This window comes from Phaenicophaeus curvirostris, chromosome 5 (assembly GCF_032191515.1).
Source record: "Phaenicophaeus curvirostris isolate KB17595 chromosome 5, BPBGC_Pcur_1.0, whole genome shotgun sequence".
NCBI classification, from domain to species: domain Eukaryota; kingdom Metazoa; phylum Chordata; class Aves; order Cuculiformes; family Cuculidae; genus Phaenicophaeus; species Phaenicophaeus curvirostris.
Window position 1 is genome coordinate 67527390 of NC_091396.1, and position 23773 is coordinate 67551162.

The window sequence follows — 23773 nt, forward strand, 5'->3', positions numbered from 1 at the left end:
GGCAGTGGAAGTGCCAGTGTCCCCTTCGGTAAGGAGGACTTTTCTTCTCCTGTTTCTAAGGAAAAAAGGAGAGTGGAAACATCACCTAGGGACACACAGCACCTCTGTTTTAGTGTAAAAACTAGAGGCAGGAATCTGCAAAATCACCTTTTGGGAAGCCAAGGTAACACAGGGGATGTAGGGAATCATAGAATCATGGAATAAGTTTGGGTTCGAAGGGACCTTAAAGATCATCCAGTTCCAACTGCCCTGCTATGGGTAGGGACATCCCACTGGATCAGGGGCTCCAAGCCCCATCCAACCTGGCCTTGAACCCCTCCAGGGACGGGGCACCCCTGACTTCTCTGGGCAACCTATGCCAGTGGCTCACCATCCTCCCAGTAACAGATTTGTTCCTAATATCTAAACAAACCTTGGAATGAGGCATAATGAAGAATGAGACTCAGCATGGTAAAGAGCTTGGGAGAAATCCCAAAGCTGCATTGCATACAAGGCAACTGCTGACCTGGTGCCCTCCAACAGCCTTCTGCTGCCTCGATATCTATATTTTAGTGCAAACACAGAAAACAGCAGGGACAAAGCTTCCTCAGCAAGGCAAACATCACCCCTGTGCCACATCTGGCTCTCTGCTGTGATGAAGGACTTGATCTACCCCTTCCCTCTACCTACTGTTGCCTCCCTTTTGGCTCTGGGGCTTGAATGGGGCTTGCACGCTACGCTCCATCCCAGAGCCACCCACAATCCTTCAGAAAGAAATCAATTCCATTACTGCATCCTGAGTTTTATTTGAACAAAGAGACCCCCTTGAGGACAGAAAGGAACAACTGAACATTTGCTTCCTATTTTTAAATCTGCCTGTTGCCTCTTTTCATATTACTTCCTCAACCTACCTCCTGGTCCATTAAGGTGACATCTGGCCTCATCCCTTCGCAATAATGGAGGTAACGAAGAGCATTCCCAGGTAAGTCTCCTCTTAGCAAGATCACTGCACCCATCGGCATAGAGGACAGCAGATTCCTTGCAAACTTATCAACGACATAGTTGTTGCTCTGATCACAGGTGCTTAAGAGAACAGATGAAAACAGATTAAAAATAGATACTTGAGTGGCTAGAGCTCAAACCAGAACAGCAACAGGCATCTATAGGTGAAGCTCACCCTGGTCAGAACTTGCATCATTTTCATTTACAGAGAAACAAGAGATACAGAAATGAAGATTTAGACTGCAGTCGCCCAGAGACCAGCGCCGGAGACGCAAGCCACTGCAGTTTTGCCAACATACACAACTTCACATTGATTCTGATTCTTTCTTGGGTTATACCTGAAGACTATACTACTTGGAGCTGGAAGTGCCAGTAAAATGATGGTTCTATAGAGTGTTTGAAATCCTTCCTGTTCTTTTAAGTAATGCTTTTTATTAAGCACTAAACCACCAAGTTTTTGCAGCATCAGGAAGGAGTAGATCAACATTGTCTGAGATTAGAACCCTTTTGTTAAACAAACGTGTGCACACACACTTCAGGTATGGACTCAAGAGGACACTCTTTGACATGGCTCAAGATATGGGCTATGACTGGCTCACCTATGAACCAGCCTTTGGGAGAAGACGTAGGTGAAGGAAAGATTCCTGTGTATGAAGTTCCGCATGCTCTACACTTCACCCATTGGTACAGCTTCTACTTAAGCATCCCTAGTACTGCACTGATTCCTACCCAGAAACACAGAATCGTAGAATTGTTTAGGTTGGAAAAGACCTTGAAGATCATCAAGTCCAACCATAAACCTAACACTGCCAAGTTCACCCCATAACCATGTCCTAAGTGCAAGGGCCACATCTACACATCCTTTAAATACCTCCAAGGATGGCGACTCCACCACTTCCCCGGGCAGCCCGTCCCAATGTTTGACAACCCAAGTCACTGAAGAATCTTTGATGTGGTTATGGGATACGGAAGCTCTATGCTAACTCTTCAAGAAGGAAAATAATTAAGAGAAACCCTACGGCACAACGTTACCTGAAGTAAAGCAAAGGAAGGAGGTGACTGTTCAGGTCAAAGGAATTCTGCAAACCCTCTTAGGTTTCTTTCATTAGAAGTTTATGTATCTACAGAGTTTTCTTCCTTCAACTACACAACACTCCAATTTAGAGCCTGGAATTGACGCTTGGTGATCCTGAGGGAAATCAAACAAGGTCCTGCAAGCTGTGACCCTGTAAGCTTAGGTGGGACATGAAAACTGCCTCTCCCATTTCAAGACAAGGACAGAAACCCCAGAAACAGAGGTAGGAGGTTTACAGCAGCCCTCCAACACATGGCACCCAGCAGCCCCCAGCAGGGCTGCACCAACACATGGGCTCGGGGAATTTCTTACCTGTAATTCACCCAGATTTGAGAAAGGACAAGAGCAAGAGCAGAAAGCCACTCCAGCCATGGCAGCACCCGGCTGCCCTCCAGCACAGTGCTTCCAACCGAGGTGAGCACGGCCAGCCCCAGCCCAGCCAGCACAGCCACCACCGCGTTGCTCTGCAACCAGAATCGCTCCACCTACGGAACAAAATCCCAGCTGTTTTTCCAGCCATAAGAAAACAGAATAAGTAGCTGTATTTTTGCAGCTTACGCAGCTTTAAGACAACTACCTGCTCCTGAGTAAGTGGTTTTAAGTCTTCTTCCAAAAACCATAGAATTATGGAATCATAGAACTGTTAAGGCTGGAAAAGACCTTGAAGATCATCAAGTCTGGAGGTGTTTAAGGTGCGGGTGGATAAGGTACTGAGGGACATGGTTTAGAGATTGGTGGGAATGGTTGGACTCGATGATCTGGTGGGTCTCTTCCAACCTGGTGATTCTACGATTCTGTGATTCTATGATTCTAAGTCCAAACGTCAGCCCAACACCACCGTGGCTACTAAACCATGTCCTGAAGTGCCACAATTACATGATTTTTTAACACCTCTGGGAATGGAGACTCCACCACTTCCCTCAGCAGCCTCTGCCAGTGCTTCATCACCCTTTTAGGAAAGAAATTGTTCCTATTATCCAATCTAAATCTCCCTTGGTGAAAGGAAAAATTAACACACCATAGAAATTTTTGGAGTGTGACTTACCACACCCAGAAAGAGAGGTTTTGTAATATCCAAATTTGCTCTCCAAGCAAAGAAGATGGAATAAACACAGAGCATTCCAGCAAAGAGCCAGATCACGGATGATTTCTGCTGCTTTGTCCTATTAAAAATACATAGCACTTTAGCACCATAATAAAAAGAGAGACAGAAGTTACATGTGTGTGAGAACAACTACCTTTCCACATACCTGAAGGCATTTAATACAAGGAGCTGAAGACCAACAAAAGGAGCTGATAAGCATTTCTTTACCTTTGCAATTTACAGAACTTATGTTTTCAAAGCACAAATGCATCAGGATTTCAAGATTTTTAAATCTGCTGTCTAAAAAGTCACAGCGTTCACAAGAGCAGGGATAATTTGCTCTTAATTAATACAAGACCACAGCCAATTACTGAAATTTTTGCACCAGGAAGCAGAATAGCTCCCTGTGGCACAAGGCAAAGAAAGCTGCCCATGCAGCCAGTAAGGAAATTCACAATGGAGCAAATATCCTCCTCCAACTTACGGCAGTGCCGCGCTCACACAGGCCACGAGTGCCAGGGCGAGGATGGGAAGGGTGAGCTCTGACTTCATCTGTGACAGCTGAAAACTGTGGAGAAACCAATGGGTCACCCCCAAATCGCTGCCTGTACTCAATGTAAGTGTCAAGAGAAGCAGAGAATAAGCACAACGTAACATATTCCTATTGTGCAGTGATGAAGTCTACCAGAAATGGAAACAAGCTCGCTTTGTATGTCAGGACTATTGAATGAAAAATCCCTGAGGAGAGGGACCCAGCATTCTTCCCTCCATGGGGAGGACAGACAGACAGGCATGCTGTCCCTGTCCCCACGGCCCCAGCTCTAGACTGAGCCGAGGAAAGGCAGGACAGGAGTCACCTCGCCCAAAACGACAGCAGCACCAACAGGTTTCTCTCCACTAAAAGGCACGGTCAAGATTTTACTCACGCCAGCATCTCTCTCATACTGGATCCTGTCTCGGACTTGGCCTAGATTGAAAAGAAAGAAAACCCGTGAGAAACCCACACGCTGACTGCTGTATCCCTGAGGCAAGGAGAAGTCTTTTCATTTTCCATTTGCAGAGCCCTGAGCACAAAAACTTCTCGAAACTCCTTCAGGCAGTGCCCCAAGTTGGTCAACAGGAATAGGAATGGCTTGAACAACACCAAGACAGCAGATTCTACTCAAACCTTCATTGCAAGATTTACTTTCCCGTTCTTCTTGTACATCATGCAACTGAGTAGCATTTACCACCTGGATAAGCATTTTTTCAAGGTGCTACTAGTCCATTACCCCCTGACTCTAGCACATCGTATGGTTTAACTATGAGCTCCACTGTATCTGATGGTGCAATCATTTTCATAGAATCATAGAATCACCAGGTTGGAAAAGACCCACCGGATCATCGAGTCCAACCATTCCTATCTATATTTTTTGGGACATCTCCCCGCAGTCTGACACAAGCACCTGGGCCTCAATTCCTGCTTGCTTACCAGACTTGCTCCTGCCCCCTCTGCCCTAACGGAGGTAGAACCGTATGGATAAATGACATTTTTTATTTCAGAGACTTGCTATCCATGGTGCAAGTCTGGGAAACAGACTCATCATTGGGTTACAGGTGGAACCTTCTCCCCAAGTGTTGTTTCTGCGGTTTTTTTGACTCTGCCTGTCCCTAGGCGTGGGACACAAGGGCTGTCTGTCCACCCAGGCAGGGCTCTGACACTGGCATCAGGACCAAACGCTTGGATTTTGCATCATTTATTGCTCCTGCTTCAGACAAGTTCATTGTAAATGTGATTTGTGGTGCAGGATTACACGCAGTCCATCCCTAAGCCTCCTGAACATCAACTTGAATTCATCACATTTGATGGAGAAAGGAGTTAAGGGATTTGCATGCTTTGGTATTGCTCTGCCCAACAGAGTCTCATTCTCAGGAGATGGTGGGGAACAGGACAACAGGGGAAATCTTAGAAGCCCTTCAGAGGGTGGATCTTATCTCTGTAGGAGTTTTAGAAAGATTAAGTGGCAGCAACAGGAATTATCAAGTCTTTTGCTTCATATCCGACAAGAAGGCTGAAATTCAGTGATGACGATGCTCACTGTGTTCGAATAGATGCTGCTGCTGTATTCATGGGGCTTAATACCTGAGAACATGGGGCTTCAGGACCCCAAGAGTGACACAATATGTAAACCATATCTTTTTCTCTTTTTTCCCCCAAGCAGTGAGATTTCCCAGCTCTCTGTAGGGAAATCCCTGAAGCAGGAAGGGCACAAGGGGTGCTGGGCGCTTGCTCTCCTTTGGTGACCAGAGCCCAACATCTAAGTCAGGATGGGAGGAGGCAGATGCAAACCCTATGCTGCACCTCCCTCCCTTGGCAAGGGCACAGACCAGTCAATAACTCAAAACAGAGGTTTCTGAGAGCCCCCAAACCTACCATTCATTGCAACTCAGTATGAGTAAGCTGGAAGAATCTCTTTTAAAGCCAAAGCAATAAAAAACTGCTTGCAATCTCTTCAAATAACTGAGCTTAAAATAAAAACGGTCTTAAAAAAGGAAATCAGAATAAGAAAACAAGAAAAAACACAAAATTGATGCTCCATCCCTGGAGGTGTTCAAGACCATGTTGTATGAGGCTTTGAGCAATCTGTTCCAGTGGGAGGTGTCCCTGCCCATGGCAGGGGGGTTGGAACTGGATGGGCTTTAAGGTCTCTTCCAACCCAAATCATTCTATGATTCTATGATCTCCTCTTAGCGCGGTTTGATCTTCAGGCTCTTACAGGCGACACTTGTATAGCTCCCAGTAAATACAGCTCATCCCATCAAGTCAAAAGGAACTATTTCTTTGCTTTCCCAGCCACATGATCCATTCCCAGAAAAACTGACAGATCAGCAGGCCAAAATCAGAAAGAAAACATTTTCAATTTCTTTCCCTGCAAGTCACTCACGGTCACAAACAGAAAGGTTCTGGTATTGCATATCTTAAAAGAAAATCATTTAGAAAATGACCCTTATTTACCAGATTGAATGTCCCGTATTCTTCCCTGAGAAAGTGGGTCAAAAATCCTTGAAAAGTTGTCTGGTCTCCCCATGTCCAACGGGCTCGATTGAGGTAGGACGAAGCCGGCAGATAGAGATAAGGCAGCAAACCAGCCAAGAAGCATAAACCCAACTTCAGCAAATGGCCTAGGGACAATTCCTGCACCAAAATATGTTATATTGCATAACAATGTTTATTTTAGTTTAATCACGCTGGAACTTCAAGAACAGATAAAGAAAAAACATCAAATATATTTACACAGAGCTGATCTCTCAATTTATAGTAAGTCCCTACAAAATGCTATGTTAAACCTTACGATTTTGTGGATTACTAGGAAACTGCATCAAACTGATCTCCTTTGCATGGCAGGGTGAAATTTAAGTGAAGCAAATAATATTAGCTAGGACTCATGAGTATCATACTCATTGCATCTTTCACATTTAAATCATGGCATGACATGCATAGATGGCTGAAGCACTGCAAGGCTGAGATAACCCACTTTGCAGCGATTAAGAGTTGGCTGGTATTCCATCTGGCAAGAAAAAAAAAATATGCTGCTCTAGTACAACTACACACATCATCACCATCATCAGGAGTCAGTTTTGCCATTTACTTTATCGCGATTACACTGGCTAAATTGGATAGGCCAACTTTTGGGGTGGGATTTTCAAGACTGCCTAAGGGGTCAGGAAGACAAGACTTTCAAAGGGACTTCTGTGCCTAACTCCTTTAAGTGCTTTGGAAAATCCCACCCTAGAATATTGCACGCTTGCTTTATCGTTAGCCCCTGCCCTGTCAATCAACGTGCTTCTCCAGCGATTGGGGTTATGGGGAAGAGGCACCACTCAGAGCAATTATCTATGGAGCAGAAAAAGTGGCTTGATAATGATGGTGGCCACAGTTCCTTCAGAAGAAAGATGGCTTGTTTTTACTTAAAAATGTACTTTTTCCCATCAAATACCCTTCTAAATAGGTGGTTTTCTGCAGCAGAAACTACTGGGTTGACTGAAGTACTTCCCAGGAATATTATATTGGCACAGGGTTGTTCTTGTCGGAAATCACAAAGGTCTCTCTGGACTCTCTCCGGTTGAAAAAAAAAAAAAGAAAAAAGCTCTATCTGAAGAACACAAATACACTGCAGAAGTTCATTGTGTTAAAGGAAATGTATAGTCAGAAAGGGGTTTGCTGGAGAGAAGAGGGCGATGAGGTGGAGGTTTCTCACAGCCACTTGCAAAGTGATCAGAGCAGCTGGGTCATTGAGATGTGCGGCTGTTTTCAGGGCAAAGTAGAGTTTGTACAACACGACTGCCCCCAGCATGATGCACTGACTCACAGACGACCTCCAGACGACAAGAGCATCGCAGGGCCCCCAAGTGTCACCCAGGAGCCTCATCCACACAGATGCATTTCACGGTCAGGCATGCAAAAAGGTCGCCTTCTTACACAACGAGCAAGTTCAATAAAGAGGTGTAGAAGGAGAGACATCTTGAGAACGACATCTGTAGCAGGAGATGAAAGGGACTCATTTGGCTGGATGAGGGAGTTGCTGTTTCACCAGAAGTCAGCCTTTCATTTCTTCCAGTTGGCATGTGCCAGGTGCTCTTCACCTGAGAGCTGGCCTCTTACAGGACTCTCAAGTCCTGGCTGCATCAGAGCTGGAGGCCACCGAGCCCGGCACAACCCAAGGAGATGCTGAAGAGGACTTCTCTCTAGAGAGGAGCCTCTGCACCCTTCTTGCCATGCTGTTACTCCATCTGCCTCTTTGATTCTCAACAGCAGCCACAAGATGCTGTGCAACCAGTGGACACAGCTTTTCTTTTACCAACAGGGAATCAACAGGAACTCATCTCCAGATGAGCTGATGGCATGAGAAAGCCAGTGCCATCAGCCAGGAGAAGCAGCGCACAGTGACTGAACATGCCTGTGACTTCACACAACCGATATTTATCCATTTTCCTGCTTGGTAGGTCATTGAACATGTTCTTACTTCCTACGCTGAGAGGTTTTTAGCTCCAAATATTGGTCTTGTGGTTGCTCACAAGTGGTTTGGGCAGAGCGCTCCCGTGCCAGGAGACAGAAGCGGGTCACTGGTCGCTGGTGTGAGCAAAGCCCCTAAAATGGGATGTTGACACTGGTGTCAAGACTGTTGGGTTATCAATAATGTTAGTTTAGACAGAACATGGACTGTTCCTCTTTGTATATCAACACAGAAGTGGCACAAGTGCTCGGAAAGGAGAATTACTCACCACCTTACAAAACCAGGGGTAGGGGTCAGCAAAATACGTACCGCCTTTCTGAAAAGCCGGGCGAGAACCCAAGGCACGATACAAGCAATATAAAGCACTATCGTGTGCTGATTGCACAAACTGAGCCCGCAGCAAAAGGCACCTAATTTAGAGATCTGAAAGAGGAAAAATAAAAAAAAACAAACCCACATTCAGAATTACATGTTGCAGTTTGCTAAAACATCCAGAAAGCAAAACAGCTTTAGCACAGGCCACAGAATATTTATTTATTTATAAGGTAAATATGTTGGTGAGCACTGGTCAATTATAACACAGGCTGATTTGGATTATTAACAGGGAGATTTCATTTGTTTAACAGAAAACATTCTTAAAGAAGTGTCCAGCTGAACAGCTGTGTTTCCATGTCTACAGAAATCATCTGTAGCACCATCATGTCATAATGATGCAATGAGGTCCAGGTCCTGAACCCCTGCTGCACAAGGGACACTGCCCAGCAGTTAACTCCAAATGATGCAAAGTTTTCAGAAGCCTTCCCCTAAAATAATGCCATTATGTCCATAGACCTCATTTTATATGACAGGAATGATGTGCTTCTCTTCTTCAGCCACAGAGAGCTAAAATGAGGGCTATGCAAACTTCCTAAGCAAAGGGATTTAAATGCAATGTCTCTCATTAGTCTAAAAGCTCATTTTTAGCATCTTGGAAAGAGCTTTCTGATCAAACAAGTAACACATCCAGACTACGGAGCATGGTGCGGGGCATTTCTGGTGCTCATTAAGGGTTATTCACAGGTTCATTACTGGTACCATGGCCGTCCCTGGCTGATGCTAAGGAAAGTCTCTTTCTGCTCCATGCTCTGCTCAGTCCCAACACCATCAGACCAGTGCCAAGTCCTTTTTGTTCCGTGGGGCACGATAAGGCTACAAGAGCAACTCCACATAGAAACCTCCTTGGGTCAGTGCCATGTACACCACTGGCCGCTTCCCCTCCTCTTCCTACATCACTGGCCACTTGCTCCATGTTACAACCTGAAGCCATGTCTCAGGGCAGCTCCTCAGGGGACAAAACGTCCCCAGAGTCCCAGAGATGTTGTTGGACTGGAGTCAATAACCCATCCTCACCTCCCCAGCCATCCCTGAGGAGTATGACATTTCCATCTATCATCAGCCAGTCTCTGGTAAGGATGGTGTGTGAGATCATAGAATGATATGGTTTGGAAGGGATCGTAAAGATTATTCAGTTCCATCCCCCTGCCAAGGGCAGGGACACCTCCCACTGGATCAGGGGCTCCAAGCCCCATCCAACCTGGCCTTGAACCCCTCCAGGGATGGGGCAGCCACAACTTCCCTAGGCAACCTGGTTCAGGCCCTCACTCCCCTCAGAGGAAAACATTTTTTCCTGAGATCTCATCTAAATCTACCTTGTTTCAGCTTAAAACTGTTCTCCCTTATCCTATCCCTGCACTCCCTGAAAAGAGCCCCTGAACTTCAAATACTGCCTTGACATGGGAAAACCTGCTATAACCTCAGAAAAACACATGTGGGCTTCAGAGCTGCCCTGCAGGACTCAGAACAACTTCAGTGACCTTTCAAGTATATTGATGACCTCCAAGCACACCCCTGAAGTTTGGTCATGTTTGCATGAGTTATGAAAGTGGTGTCAGCTTGCTGCTGGCAGCCTGGCTCCTTCAAGGCATGGGATAAGACACCCAAAAGACATTAAAACAACCTCCTTCACTGCTTCTGAAAATCTCATCTGAAAATTCCACTGGAAATTGGGTTGGGAAATGTCCAACTCCATCTTCGTGGAGGGGATTGTAAGGATCTTGGGACAGTACTCACAAAAAAAAATAAATAAATCCAATGGTGAAACAAGGTCTCTACAGCTACTGATAAATCATGTAATTTGAGAACTCATGAAGCTGAGTAAACTACCAGTGCAGCCTCCTGAAATTCTAGCCTAGCCCAACAAAAATCCTTTTATTCACACAATTTACAGGAGTCACAGCAGGCAAGTCTGTGAGAGGAGAAGAAAACAGATGTTTGGGCAAACAGAAGCAGAAAGAACGAGGCTGCTGAGTAAAAATATCATATGGCTGCCTGGGCTGTTTATAAAGTAAAGAATACAGCATGAAATTTTAACTCTCTGTATTTAACAATGCCATTATTTTAGGGGCACATTTAATTTCAAAAGAAGAACTGACTGAAAATTTGGTTGTTTCAGTTTTTCAGTAGAAACGTGGGTTTCTGATTAGATGAAGTTTTCTGTAGAACGTATCTATTTACCCCAAGGAAAAATAGCAGTTCTGAAAACAAAACCATGAACACCCACAGCTCAGTCTGAGTCTTTGATGAAGGAAACCAAATTTTGCTCTAAAAAAATCTAGACAAAAATGATTTTGCTTCTCCTGTTTCCACTCTATATGTATCAAAAAAACCAAACTCAAACCCATCAAATAGGTCCCAACTCAACCCTTAAGCAAAGCGGAAAGGCTGAAAGAGTTGGGGTTGTTCAGCCAGGAGAAGAGACGGCTCCAGGGAGATCTTATAGCAACCTTCCAGTACTGAAAGGGACTACAGGAAAGCTGGGGAGGGGCTCTTGATCAGAGAGGGGAGAGATAGGTCAAGGGGGGATAGTTTTAACCTGAAAGAGGGGAGATTTAGATTAGATCTTAGGAAGAAATGTTTTCCTGTGAGGGTGAGGAGGCCCTGGTCCAGGCTGCCCAGAGCAGTGGTGGCTGCCCCATCCCTGGAGGTGTTCAAGGCCAGGTTGGATGAAGCTTTGAGCAACCTGATGCAGTGGGAGGTGTCGCTGCCCACGGCAGGGGGGTTGGAATTGCATGGGGTCTAAGGTCCCTTCCAACTCAAACCATTCTTCGATTCCATGACTCTATGACTCACTTCTGAGCACCTTGGGTAGGGCAGAGATGGACACCACCCAGCACTAGTGCTTAACTCAGTCCCAAAATTTGGCCTTCTTGACTTAAACGAAACTAAATCAGCACTAAATGAATAGGAAACTAAACAGACCTGATAACTAGTTGGAAAAAAAAATAAAGAAAAAAGAACTATACACTTTGTTTTAGATGTTTTACCTTTGATCTCTCTTTTGCAGTGGATGCCTCCTCAAAATGTGTGATGAGAGCCATCAGCAGCCCCACAAACAAATTGTTTAAGCTAAAAACCTCCGCCGTGATGGACCACTGCCATGTTAGACGAGAAAATGAAAACACCCCCGCAGCAAGGATTCCTCCAGCATATGAGCCAGAAAGCCTGCAAACACAGATAACATGAAATCTTCTTTTCCAACAAAAAAAAAGCCTACTTTATTGTCCTTCTTTTTTTAATTTTTTTTTTCAAACATACTGTAGCAGCAGAAACGATGACTGCCACCCAGCACCCTGCCAAAACATTATATGGTTAATAGCTTCCTAATAATTTCTTAGCACTGAATCGCAATTAAGAAGAGCAGGCATTAGCCAGCGTATTCGCAAGGCACCCAACACCAACGAGTCGGCTACTTCTCTCAAGCGCTATGAAAACTTCCAAGATTGAATTTGGTTCAGAAACCCCGATGAGCGATGGCCCAGCGGGTTGTGGAACGCCGAGCCAGGGAGTCACGCCTTTAATGGGATCCTCTCTGCTGGAGGAGATGCCAGCAAGGGTGCAGCCTTAAATTCATCAAGGCGCTGAATAAAGAGTGGATTAGAGCTATTGATGATCGACAGCGTTAGCAGAGCTTTCCTGAGGGGTCTTTAGTGTCTCAGAGGTGGGTAGGGACTGTCGTGTCCATGAGCCTGGCAGGGAGAGGTGACCGCTGAGGTTAGGAGCGGAGAAGATGGATGTCAGCTCCAGCAAGCGGGAGGGAGTGGAGGATGTGGGTGCAGCGCTTGCTGTTGGGATGGCTGTGAGCCTGAAAGCCGGGCACCTCGGCGACTCCCAGATGGGATTATGGCACACGTTCCCCACAGAGATGCTTGCCCAACTCAGCTGGATGCTGCAGCCAGCATGGGAAGCCCACGAGGTGGGATTTAGCCCAGGAAACCTATGATGCCCATTCACCAACAGTGGCTCTTCACACTGGGTTGTGTCGGCAGCTCCAGCTCTGCGTGTTAGGAATCATAGAGCCATAGAATCATAGAATAACCAGGTTGGAAGAGACCCACTGGATCATCGAGTCCAACCATTCCTATCAAACACTAAACTATGTCCCTCAGCACCTCATCCACCCGTGCCTTAAACCCCTCCAGGGAAGGTGAATCAACCCCCTCCCTGGGCAGCCTCTGCCAGTGCCCAATGACCCTTTCCGTGAAAAATTTTTTCCTAATGTCCAGCCTAAATCTCCCCTGGCGGAGCTTGAGGAAGGTCTGCTGTTCAAGAAGTCACCCTGAAAAGATGCCAGGTAGGGCACCATAACCACCTCAATTACTCCTTATCCAAATACAGGAATAGCTGCAGCTATGTTCAAAGCTCTTCTCCAGAAATTCACCATCCCACTGCGAGATGAAGCCAGGCCCTACCAAACATTAGGTGTTTTTCTAGTCCCACTCCAGATACGTGCAGTTTCACTAAGTCTTAATGTTTCCAGCATGTTTAAAGCAAAATTATGGTAAGCTAGCCAACTGCTTCATCAAGCTACATGTGTAATTTGCTCCTAAATGCTGGCCATCTCCACTAGCACAGCCAAAGTCCCCAGGCAGATTGTTCTGCCCATCAGTGATTGGAGAGTGGACATCCACGTAGGACTTGCTTATGGGGTTACTCACCTAACTCTGAGATAAACGGAGACCAAACAAACAAAACCTATAGCCCCTATGAACAGAGATGAGGGAGGTGCTAGCAGACCACTCTCCAGCAAGGGCTCCTCTCCTTGGTTATGGTTGCTTTCCATCCTCCCAAAACGACCCTGGTACAGGCAACCTATTTCTGCAGATGTCAAAGAAGGACTCGTGCAGCCAGAATGAGATTTTTTAATCCATTAAAAATGAGAATCTGGGCACATGGCAGTGAGAGGACTGGGATGAGGGCTCAGGAAGACCAGGTCTCTATTCGTCTTCCTGCCTCTAACATCAGACATCCTTGGTGGTCTGGGACAAGTCACTCTGCTGCTGTTGCCCCAGGTATCTGCAAAATAGGACGAAGGATTTTTATCTCCTTTGTAAAGCATTTTGAGATCTGCAGCTGCAGGATGTAGCTGGAGGGTGAGCAGTAAGGTATTTCAGTTAACACTAGGAGAAAAACAACACAACTCCCAGGTGTCTGAGGCCAGAGAGAGACAAGCTCGGGGCGACACAGAGTTTCAGCATCAAGATTGCAAAAACGAGTCTTGAAACATCAATGGAAGAGGGGAAAAACAGTCAAAAAAACGCTCAACTGACAGCACACAGGACAGTTTCAGACTAAATATGTCTGCAGAGTACCCCATAAGCTTTTGAAGTAAGGTGACATAGGATCCATTCGGTAGGAAATGAGGCTCACTAATGCATCCCACCACCGTGGACTCTTCCAAAGTCAGAACTTCAACTGGGGTTCCACACAGGTCCAGGTATTTGACACGGAATTCTGTCACTCACTGCATTAATGTAACATTCCAAAATCACACAATTCCATACAGAAAAGGCGTTCACAGACATGAACGCTGCTCCGTTTGGTTTGCTACCAAGCCAGCCCCAAGTCCATCTCTTCCAAGGGAGAAGTGGGACACAAGACCTGTCTGGCAAGGTTCCTGGCCTCGAGGGGTGTGGTTGTGCTCTCCTCCTCCCTGTTACGAGAAAGATGTGACACCATCAAGAAAAAGGAAAAGATGCAATGGAATGTTCAGGAATCAAGTCAGGAGTGGTTTCTGCTCCTAAAGAAAACTACCAGGAAAGGGTAGCAGGGCCATGTGCAATTAAAAACCAAGAGATCCCCTGCTACACAAACCCTGCTACACAACATCCCTAGGTTTTCACTAAGACCTTTAAGCAGCACAAACCTTATAAAGAAACAGCTTCATAAATCCCTTTCAAATTCTAACAGAGAAATAAGGTAAAAAAAAAACCTCCCCAAAAACCTTTTTAGACAAATGTCATAATCATCTACCAATTCTCCTTGTCTTTCCCAGAAAAGGCTCGAGTGTATCATTAAGGTTCAAATGAGATGAAAGAAACCCCATCCTCTTGATAAAAAGTCTCAAACCTGCAATTCACTTTTTATGAAATAAGGCTTAAGCAAAAGCTACTCAACCCAAAGCTTAAAGACTTATCCCAGCGATGTGGAACAGACGACACCTCTGCTCACCGAGCAGTGCAGGGTCAGGATCCAGCACTAAGCACAGATGCCAGTATTGCCTTTAGTTTCCTGTAAAATTTGTGGGAAAGCCAGGATGCTAAGCTTACCTTGTGAATGCACACTGCATGCATGGAGTGATAAGCTCCTAGAAGTCATGGGTGCCCCATCCCTGGAGGTGTTCAAGGCCAGGTTGGATGGGGCTTTGCGCAACTTGATCCAGCAGGAGGTGTCCCTACCCATGTCAGCGGGGTTGGAACTGGATGATCTTTAAGGTCCCTTCTGACCCAAACCATTCTATGATTCTGTGATCTTAGGAAGGATACTAGCTGCTAAAAAACAAAATGGAAATGTGTTCTATTCTTGAAGAACATCAAGACGGTAGCTTCAGGAAATGCCAGCTGGAGACTAAGAGGCTTTTTTTTCAGATTCTATTACCATGATGGATTTATGAGTTTGCTGATTGACATGAAAACATTCATGGAAGTGGAAGTGCTCAGAGCAGCTATCTCCAGACAAGGATGAAGACCACCTGGAAGAAAAAAGCCAACACATCCAGCAGATCCACCCAATGCAATAGTTTGTCAAGCAAAGTAGCACCAGAGAAAAGGAAGCTGAGGGAAGATTCTATCAGTCTCTACAACTACCTGAAAGGAGAGCGTAGTGAGGTGGGTGTTGGTCTCCTCTCCCAAGTAACAAGTGATAGGTTGAGAGGAAATGGCCTCAAGTTGTGCTGAGGACATTTAGATTGGATACTAGGAAAAATTTCTTCACCACTGAAAGAGTGGGGAAGCACTGGAACAACCTGTCCACAGAAGTGTTGGATTCTCTATGCCCGGAGATCTTAAAAAAGCGTGTAGATGTGGCACTTTGGGACACAGTTTACTAGGCATGGTATTGTTGGGATGATGATTTTAGAGGTCTTTTCCAACCTTGAAGATTCTAAGATTCGCCGCACGCTGTCCAAGGAGGCGACAAAGCAACTCGAGTGCAGACAACACAGGTTAGACACCTACAACACCAAAGAATAGTTTCAACGTGGGAGAGGCACTGGTGGGCATTTAGCCAGGTACGGGTGAAAGAGATGAAAACAAAGAAAAGACACAAAGATGAGAGTAAAACAGAGACGGGAAGAACTGAAAGAGCACAGGTATCGTGTAGAGCTCTGGACCTGAGATCAAGAAGCTTGAAGCCAAGAAAGAGGATGAAAAAATTTAAAAAAGGAGGACAGTGCAATCTTCAATGGAAGATGCTGTTGGTGACAACATGTTGCATAAGGAAGCAGGACATCAGGAAGCCAGAAGGTAACAGCTGCTTTACTTACAGGCATAGACAGCATTTCCATGGTTAAGATAGGGTATGTTGTGGGAGAGGGTTGGACTCGATGATCCGGTGGGTCTCTTCCAACCTGGTTATTCTATGATTCTATGATTCTAAGGTGAACACAAGAGGTAAAGGAGACTTCCCGTAACTGCAGCAAAAGCTCAGCTCAGCAACCCAATTGCCAATGTTAAGATAGAGAGGGAACAAGGCTAAGAAGCCATTTGTTGTGTGGAAGGCAAGGAGGGGTTTTCTCATGGTATGTAGACACATGCCCCACCAAAATCAAACACCAGGTCTGACACAGACATTCACTGCAAATGACTGCAGTGAATGGACAAGAAGCAAGCACACAGCCTCCAGTCTCTGCCAACCAGCCTGGAGACCCACACTCTTCCATCTATATCGGCCAACGTGTTTACCCCAGTCTTTGGAATCAGTACAAGAACAGATGACTGGAACAAGAGGATCAAGGGGTTGCCAGCAATGAAGCCATAGCAATGTTTATAACCATTAAAGCTAACTTGCAGCAACTCCCTCAAGAAGAGAGGATTTACAAAGAGCAAAAGGTGGGCAAAACTCCACTATAAGGTTCTGTCCATTGAAGGTGGAATCCTGGGCTTGGCTAGGAACTTCCTCTTGGAGAAGAAGGCTGGGACAGCTAGAAGAAACCATTCAGAGTAGCAGTACAGATACAGATCAGCATACAGCTATCGCCTCACGAAAGAAGAAAAGATTTGCAGCCAACACAACAGGGGGAAGGTCTTCGTAAGTTCTCCCAGGGGAATTACACCTGCCACTGCCAGGTGAACTTCAAGCAGGATTGAAGCACCGAGCTTGAATAAAAGCTGCCTTCTAGGCTTGTTTATCTCACATGGAGGAAAATTCAAGGGAACAACTTGTATTTCTGATTTTGCAAAATAACTAGTTTGGGGCAAGACCCGCTCAAGCACATGGAGCACTTTTTCAAAATCAAACAAGGGGGAAGAAGGTCCCTTCCTATCGCTCCAGTAACTACAATCTTCTGATCACTCCCATCATCTGAGAAGGCACTCAGAAGGGACAGAAAGAGGCAGCAAAGGAGAGGTTATGCAGTCCTTTGGGAGAAATATTTTCCCATGGCAACCCTAAGCATAAATGACTACAAAAAAATAAATAACTTATTAATTTTCTTTTCTTTTCAGGCATCCAAGTGAAGGAATGTATGGTTGGGCCTCCACTCTAAGGACATGGGCAGGAAAATTTGCTTTCATCAGGAATATTTTAAATTTAGTTTTTATTACGAGTTTGCAGGAATAATTAGTAAAACTGAAATTAGGTATTTTAATCTGTCTTTGCAATCACAGTCTTCAGCTTCTCTTTGGGTGGCGAAGACTGAAACAAGGTTTGTGATTTAAAATTAAGCCTCTCCCCTAAGTTTGGTAAAACTTCTTGCTAGCCAAGAGCACAAGTTACACCTCTATGCATATAACAAAGAACTCAGTCAGCATTTTTACTTTTATTTAGACAATAATGGCAATAACTTAATATAAATATAATAACAATTATCTTTAATAACTCGGAAAAATGTATTAAACTATTGGTATAAGGCTATATATAGGAACTAGAATTTAATTGTTTTCATTAAATGCAGTCTTCGGTGCACTAAATTCATAAAGAAGAAAATAAGATAATCAGAATGTTTTGTATTTGAAGCTGATATATTAAACACTGGAAACACCTACCTGTACCCAGTGAAATAAGCGGATTATTTCTGCCTTCTGTTCCCTCCAAAAGTTCACAGGTAGCAGATCTCAGCCCCACTTTCATCAGCAGAATAAGAAAACACTCTCCCACTTTTAAAAATCTCCACTAACAAACTAATTAATGGATTCTCGTTTTTAAATTCAGTCTCTCTCTGCACTTGCAGATGGTGGCCCTGATGTCAGCGGTTCCCTGCACACGGCACAGGCTCCAGGTAGCCCACAAGCATCTTCAGCCTCTGTGCTGCTGTGACCTTGCTATCTGGCAGCAAAGATATGTCCCACCAATGTATTTTTACTTCATGCCATAACCGACCTCTGCATTAAAGATTTAACATCTCAAAATTAACACAGGAGGCTTCACTTGTTTGACTTATCAAATAACCCACAATTTTTTTTAAACCATCAGACGGTTTGGGTTGGAAGGGACATTAAAGCCCACCCAGTTCCAACGCCCCTGCCATGGGCAGGGACACCTCCCACTGGATCAGGGGCTCCAACCCCAACCTGAACTCCTCCAGGGATGGGGCAGCCACAACATCTCTGGGCAACCTGGGCAAGGGCCTCCCCACACTCACAGGAAAATATTTCCTCCTAAAATCTCATCTCAATCTCCCCTCTTTCAGATTAAAACCTTTCCCCCTCATCCTATCCCTGCACTCCCTGATCAAGAGCCCCTCTCCCCAGCTTTCCTGGAGCCCCTTTCAGTGCTGGAAGGCTGCTACTAGGTCTCCTTGGACAGACAGACTGAAAAAGGATGGGACTGAAAAGACAGACCAACCAAGCTTTCCACAGATACATTTTAAGTCTGCAGATGCACTGGTGCTGAGATATTTAAAAACAAAACACAAATCCAAATCCAAACATGAGCTTTAGGACCCAAGTAATAATAATTATCCCCCCTAAAACCAAGTCCCTCTGGGTTTGCCTGCCTCTTAGTCACAAACACTCAATGGACAAAAGGCAGTTTCTCCTGCTCTCGGTGCCAAAGAGCCAGTGCAGGTACTACAGGGAACAGCAAACCAGTTGTTATTCTTCCTCAAGGACCTGGAGCTGAATAGCCACTTAAGCCCTGCCTGCAGCCTCTGCTCCTGGCGCTGAAGCTGGAGACAGGAGAGCACAGCTTGACTTGCCAATCCCAGTTGCGTCTGTGGCCACAAGAGAACAGAAACCATGCAAATGGGCAGGAACACCAGAAAAAAAAAAACATAACAACAAAACAGACCCAAAGCAGGTACTTTGGTTATAACTGACTGCTATATTTCACATCAAAAGGCACTTTAGCATTATGCGGCTTCAGCTTTCCCACAGATTCACAATGTTTCGGGGTTGGAGTAAGCAGGCAGCATCTTTACCACCTCCCACGTGCATTCAGTGCTACTCCTGCTCCATAACTCTCACATCCAAGTAGGGACTGCCACCACCGATTTACCCTTTTTAAAAATTCTTCTCTCGAAGCACTGCAAGTCGAAGACGGGATGCTCCAGCCTGGATAAGAAGCATTGAGTTAGCGAGGGTTTTGTTTAGTGGGAGCTGGTCTTTGCACCCTCTTGCATAGGTCCTCTTGGGCTGGATGCGTCCAGTAAGGACAGCACTTCTGTAGGATAACATTGGGTCTCTGCCTGCCCCTTTGGTAAATACAGGTCTGTGAATGCCACCAGCATGCGTGAGAGGGATCTTCCGTGCCACCCTTTGTGTCCTGGGGCCAGGCCACCTTGGTCCCTCTTGCTGGGAAGGTCAAACTGCCCTAGTATGGCAGCAGGGACCTCAGTGGGTCTGGGCACCAGGGATGGGAAGAATCTTTGCAAGGACTCGGAAGGGACTGGGGAACGGGACTTCTTGACCTCAAACTTCACATGCTCCCAGACATCCAGCACCACGCCAGAGTGAAGCTTGCCTACAGCAGTCCCTTCCAAAGAAAGTCTGGTAATTAAATTCAATGCCTCCATGCCGAGCTATCCCAGAGCAGCTGAACTGGCTGAGAGACTTGGGGTTGTTCAGCCTGGAGAAGACAAGGCTGCAGGAAGACTTCAGAGCAGCTTCCCAATTCTGAAAAGGGCTACAGGAATGAATGCTGGAGAGGGACTCTTGATCAGGGAGTGCAGGGATAAAATGAGAGGTAACTGTTTTAAACTATGGGAGGGTAGATGAAGACTGAATATAAGGAAGAACTTTTTTACAGTAATTATGGTGAGACACTGGCACAGGTTGCCCAGGGAGGCAGTGGATGCCTCATCCCTGAAAACATTCATCGTCAGCTTGGATGGGGCCCTAGGCAACCAGATCAAGTAGGAGGGCTGAACTAGGTGATCTGTAAAGGTCCCTTCCAACCCAAAGCATTCTATGATTCTAACGAGCAGCACAACTCTTAACAGACTGATAAAATACATATACAGCTGTGCTGCTGTAATACATACCGCTCTGCACTCACCCATCTCTAATAATGAGTTGTAAAAATTGTGCTTCCAGCCACTAAAAATGAGAACTTCTCTCCCGGTGTCTTTGCAAGCAGAAAGGGTACATTAGTTAGATTAGTCGGACCCATTATTTGATTCACAATCCTTAGAAAATAGGTATGCCTTTATCCTGGGTGCCTGTAATAACCGGTGCCTACTTCCAGCAGCCAAAAAACCCCAACCCTCGCTAGGAGCCGACTTGAGCTATTTAAATGTTTTATAAGTTTTTTTTTTTTTTTTTTGGTAATTGCAGAAACTTTTCCTAATCTGACATTTGTTAAAACCCCTTATTAGAAATTATGCAGCTGCAGAAAAAAAAAAAAAAAAAAAAAAAAGAATAAAATATAAAATAAAATAAAAATGAGCTGGCTTCACAATTACCAAGTCAGCCCATGCAGCCCTTCGCTATTGTACCGAGTGGCATAAACCCCCCGGCGGCCTATCAGCTCCCTGGCAGGCAGGGGGCTGCGCTATTCAAAGCGAGAGATACAAGCTGCAGGGCAAAAACCTGGCAGCTCCCATCTGACCCCCCAATCCCCGGCTGGTGACAGCTCCAAGCTCCATGGCAAATTAGCCCTTCTCACATTACAATTGCAGGAGACAGATTCCATTAGCGGTATCTGAAATTGAGTGGAGAGCTGCTCCGTTATCAGACTTGACTCATAAGCGCCGCTATTAATCAGAGCTATGATAGCATTTATATATTTCAAGCTATCTGCCGCCGCTGTGATATTCTGCTACAAAGGGTTGATGGGACTTAGGGAAGGGAACAATGGAGCTTTCTGGGAAAAGCAGAGTAAATCAAGAAAGTCTGTGACTTCCGCACATTCTGAAGGGATTGCGGTTTACATAAATTTTCTCCCAATTGGAGATTGAGCTCTTCCTCATCTTACACATGGGATTTAGTTGTCACTCAATGGTAACAGCTGTGAAAAGGTGAAGCGGCCCACCGCTCAGAATATTGCCTCCGCTTTTAAAGCAATTAACCCATGAACAGGAGGATACCTGGTGATATCAAAGGGATTAAGCCAGGCAGTGCATTATTAACATTTCCTTGAACTAATTCTAACTCTGACTAGCTGTCAGAAAAGACTCTTCAGTCTTTACAAAAAAAAAAAAAGAGTTTTTTGCCCTGCTTTTCCCCCCTCCCTTCAAAATGAAGCAGAGTTATTGCAGCCTAATATGTGCTACTTCAGAGCAAAATGCAAATGAACAGACTTGGTAATGTCTTCAAACAGAGTGAACTCGCTGCCAGTTCACTACGGGGACAACGGGGAAAAAATTAAGTAATTAGATATTAGGAAGAAATGTTTTGCTGTGAGGGTGGGGAGGCCCTGGCCCAGGTTGCCCAGAGCAGTGGTGGCTGCCCCATCCCTGGAGGGGTTCAAGGCGAGGTTGGACGGGGCTTGGAGCCCCTGATCTAGTGGGAGGATCCGGTGGGTGAAATTAGATGGGCTTCAATGTCCCTTCCAATCCAAACTATTCTGTGATTCTATGAAAAAAAATACATATATTTAGCCAGAGGTCACAGTAGATATTCTTCTAAAAGTAAACTAATACTTGAGTATCTTCCTTTCTTCACTCTCTCCTAAAACTTCAGAGCTACTTGTTACTGAGCACAACGGCACTAATCCATAATCGTTGTAATCTGGAAAAATCCAAGTACGCCCTATAAGGAGATTCTTCCTTCCCCAAAGCCCAATACTGTAATTTCTTGTGATGGTCGAGGTGCATCAGCACACCAAGCTCTCCTCTCCCATCCCTTCGTCTTCCCCAGGCTGTCCCCCTAGAAAGGAGTCAAACTGTTTGGGGACAAATCCTGCTCCAGTAAAGCCACACACCTGACGGACATCGGATATTTCCCCACTTGTTGTAGTCAGCAGACAACTTCTCCCAACATCAATTTGTTTTAGGAGAGCATCAGCCATGAGGTCCCTTGGGGAAGACCACAAAGGTGACCCATTCTCCTGGTGCTCCAACATGCAGGGACCTTCCCACGAGAGGTCCAGGACACAAGGCAAGGGAGCAAGAAACCTCAGGGCCATCAGGATGGTCAAGTGCCATTCCCAAAACACCTTGATGATTTCAAAATGATCGAATCATTTTGATGATTTCGTTTTGCAACATGCCTACTGCTCCTTTTTGTTGGATGGTGGGAGAAGAGTTGGCTCCAGTTTTCATGTACAACCACACAGTGCTGCTCGGAAGGTTTGAGGGGCAGGGAATATAAATATATATAACACTATATATTAGTCCAAAACTTAACATGATATGGAGAACAGCAAACTGAAGAGATGTGAACTACTTAATTTAATGCAATATTTTCCCCCTCTTCAAACGCCCACGTGCAATTCAGCCAGAATCAAGCCAGCAGAAACTTACCATAAGTTCTTGGACAATGACACCCTCTACTCTGCTACTGACCCTGCAATAAATTAGCTCTGTAGATGCAGCACCTCTTTAGATACAGTAAAACAGCCAAGCTATGAAAGGTATACACTGAAAAAAAAATGCACTTAAAGCAGGAGAAAGCATTCTATTTCCCTTTGCAACAGAGAACACGAAGAATGCATCGTCTGTGCAGAAAATGACACTTTGGCAATCATATCATAAGAAGATAATTGGTTTACTTTGTAAACTTGCTATGCTTTGCCTCCCACAGTAAAACAAATAAATAGTTGTTTAAAGAAAGAATCCTACAGCCGCACTTGCTGCGTCCTAAAAACATAAAACAGCTCCCCCCTCCTTCAAAGCGAAAATGAATTATTTGTCTCAGTTACAAGCAGTCCGAGGAAACTCTTTGTAAATGCCATTTTATTACAATTACAAGGAATTTATTAAAGCTGTGCAGAGGGGGAAAAAATCATATTTGGGAACTAATGCATAGGCGTAAACCACTGGTTCAGAGATAGTCTGGATTACTGACAAAAGGGCTTTTTGCATCAACATGGTTTGACATAACTTTGTTTTTAAGAAGCATGATCTGTGCGTAAAAAAATAATATAATAAAATTAATGATTTAATATACGATTAATACAATATAATATAATAAACGAATGACATGCCAGGGATGTTGCTTACAGATCCCAGCAGTGTCTGCACAAAGCATCCTGCCAGGCATCACCTGGCAGAGGAGAAATCTGTAAAAGGGATGGATTCGATCCTAATCCCACTGCCAACACCACCCAGCCGCAGCAAGAACCGCAACTTTTTACTGAGCAGTTAAAAAAATTGTCCCGATCCATTGGAGAAATTGAAAAAAAAGGAAGAGATTTACTGTACTGGGATGCTGGGAGGCACAGAAAAACCCCGCGAGGGTAAAGAGCAACCCTGCCCGGTTGATGGGGAGAAAAGAAAGGTTTTAGAGGTTAAGTTCAGGTCAGACAACAAATGAAATTGTAACAACCCAACTGACATCGTATAATGTCTTCTTCCCCTCGATCAATAGGGCAGCGTCAGCCCCATTACCATAGAGATGGCTTCCTCCCCGCTGAAGGGTACCCATTGTTTGAGCAGAGAGATTTGCCACTTGAACCGTGTTGCTCCCGAAGGATGTGTACTTCATCAATTATTTGTGTGCCTAACAT

General features: G+C 45.1%; 1 protein-coding gene and 1 long non-coding RNA gene across 4 annotated transcripts in view; both read right to left on the reverse strand.

Moving 5' to 3' along the window:
- Positions 1–23773, reverse strand: part of LOC138720595 (uncharacterized) — a 512056-nt gene that overhangs the window by 234198 nt on the left and 254085 nt on the right. The window lies entirely within an intron of this gene.
- Positions 1–23773, reverse strand: part of TMEM260 (transmembrane protein 260) — a 39846-nt gene that overhangs the window by 4288 nt on the left and 11785 nt on the right. For 2 of the 3 annotated variants that reach the window (XM_069856829.1, XM_069856828.1), the window contains exons 4-11: positions 11497–11674; positions 8444–8557; positions 6136–6315; positions 4067–4107; positions 3625–3708; positions 3102–3219; positions 2369–2541; positions 891–1062 (exon numbers count right to left, since the gene is read on the reverse strand). In XM_069856829.1, coding sequence (XP_069712930.1) covers positions 891–1062; positions 2369–2541; positions 3102–3219; positions 3625–3708; positions 4067–4107; positions 6136–6315; positions 8444–8557; positions 11497–11674 — 1060 coding nt within the window. The remainder of the gene's footprint in view (positions 1–890; positions 1063–2368; positions 2542–3101; positions 3220–3624; positions 3709–4066; positions 4108–6135; positions 6316–8443; positions 8558–11496; positions 11675–23773) is intronic. The other variant, XM_069856830.1, reaches the window with a different exon arrangement.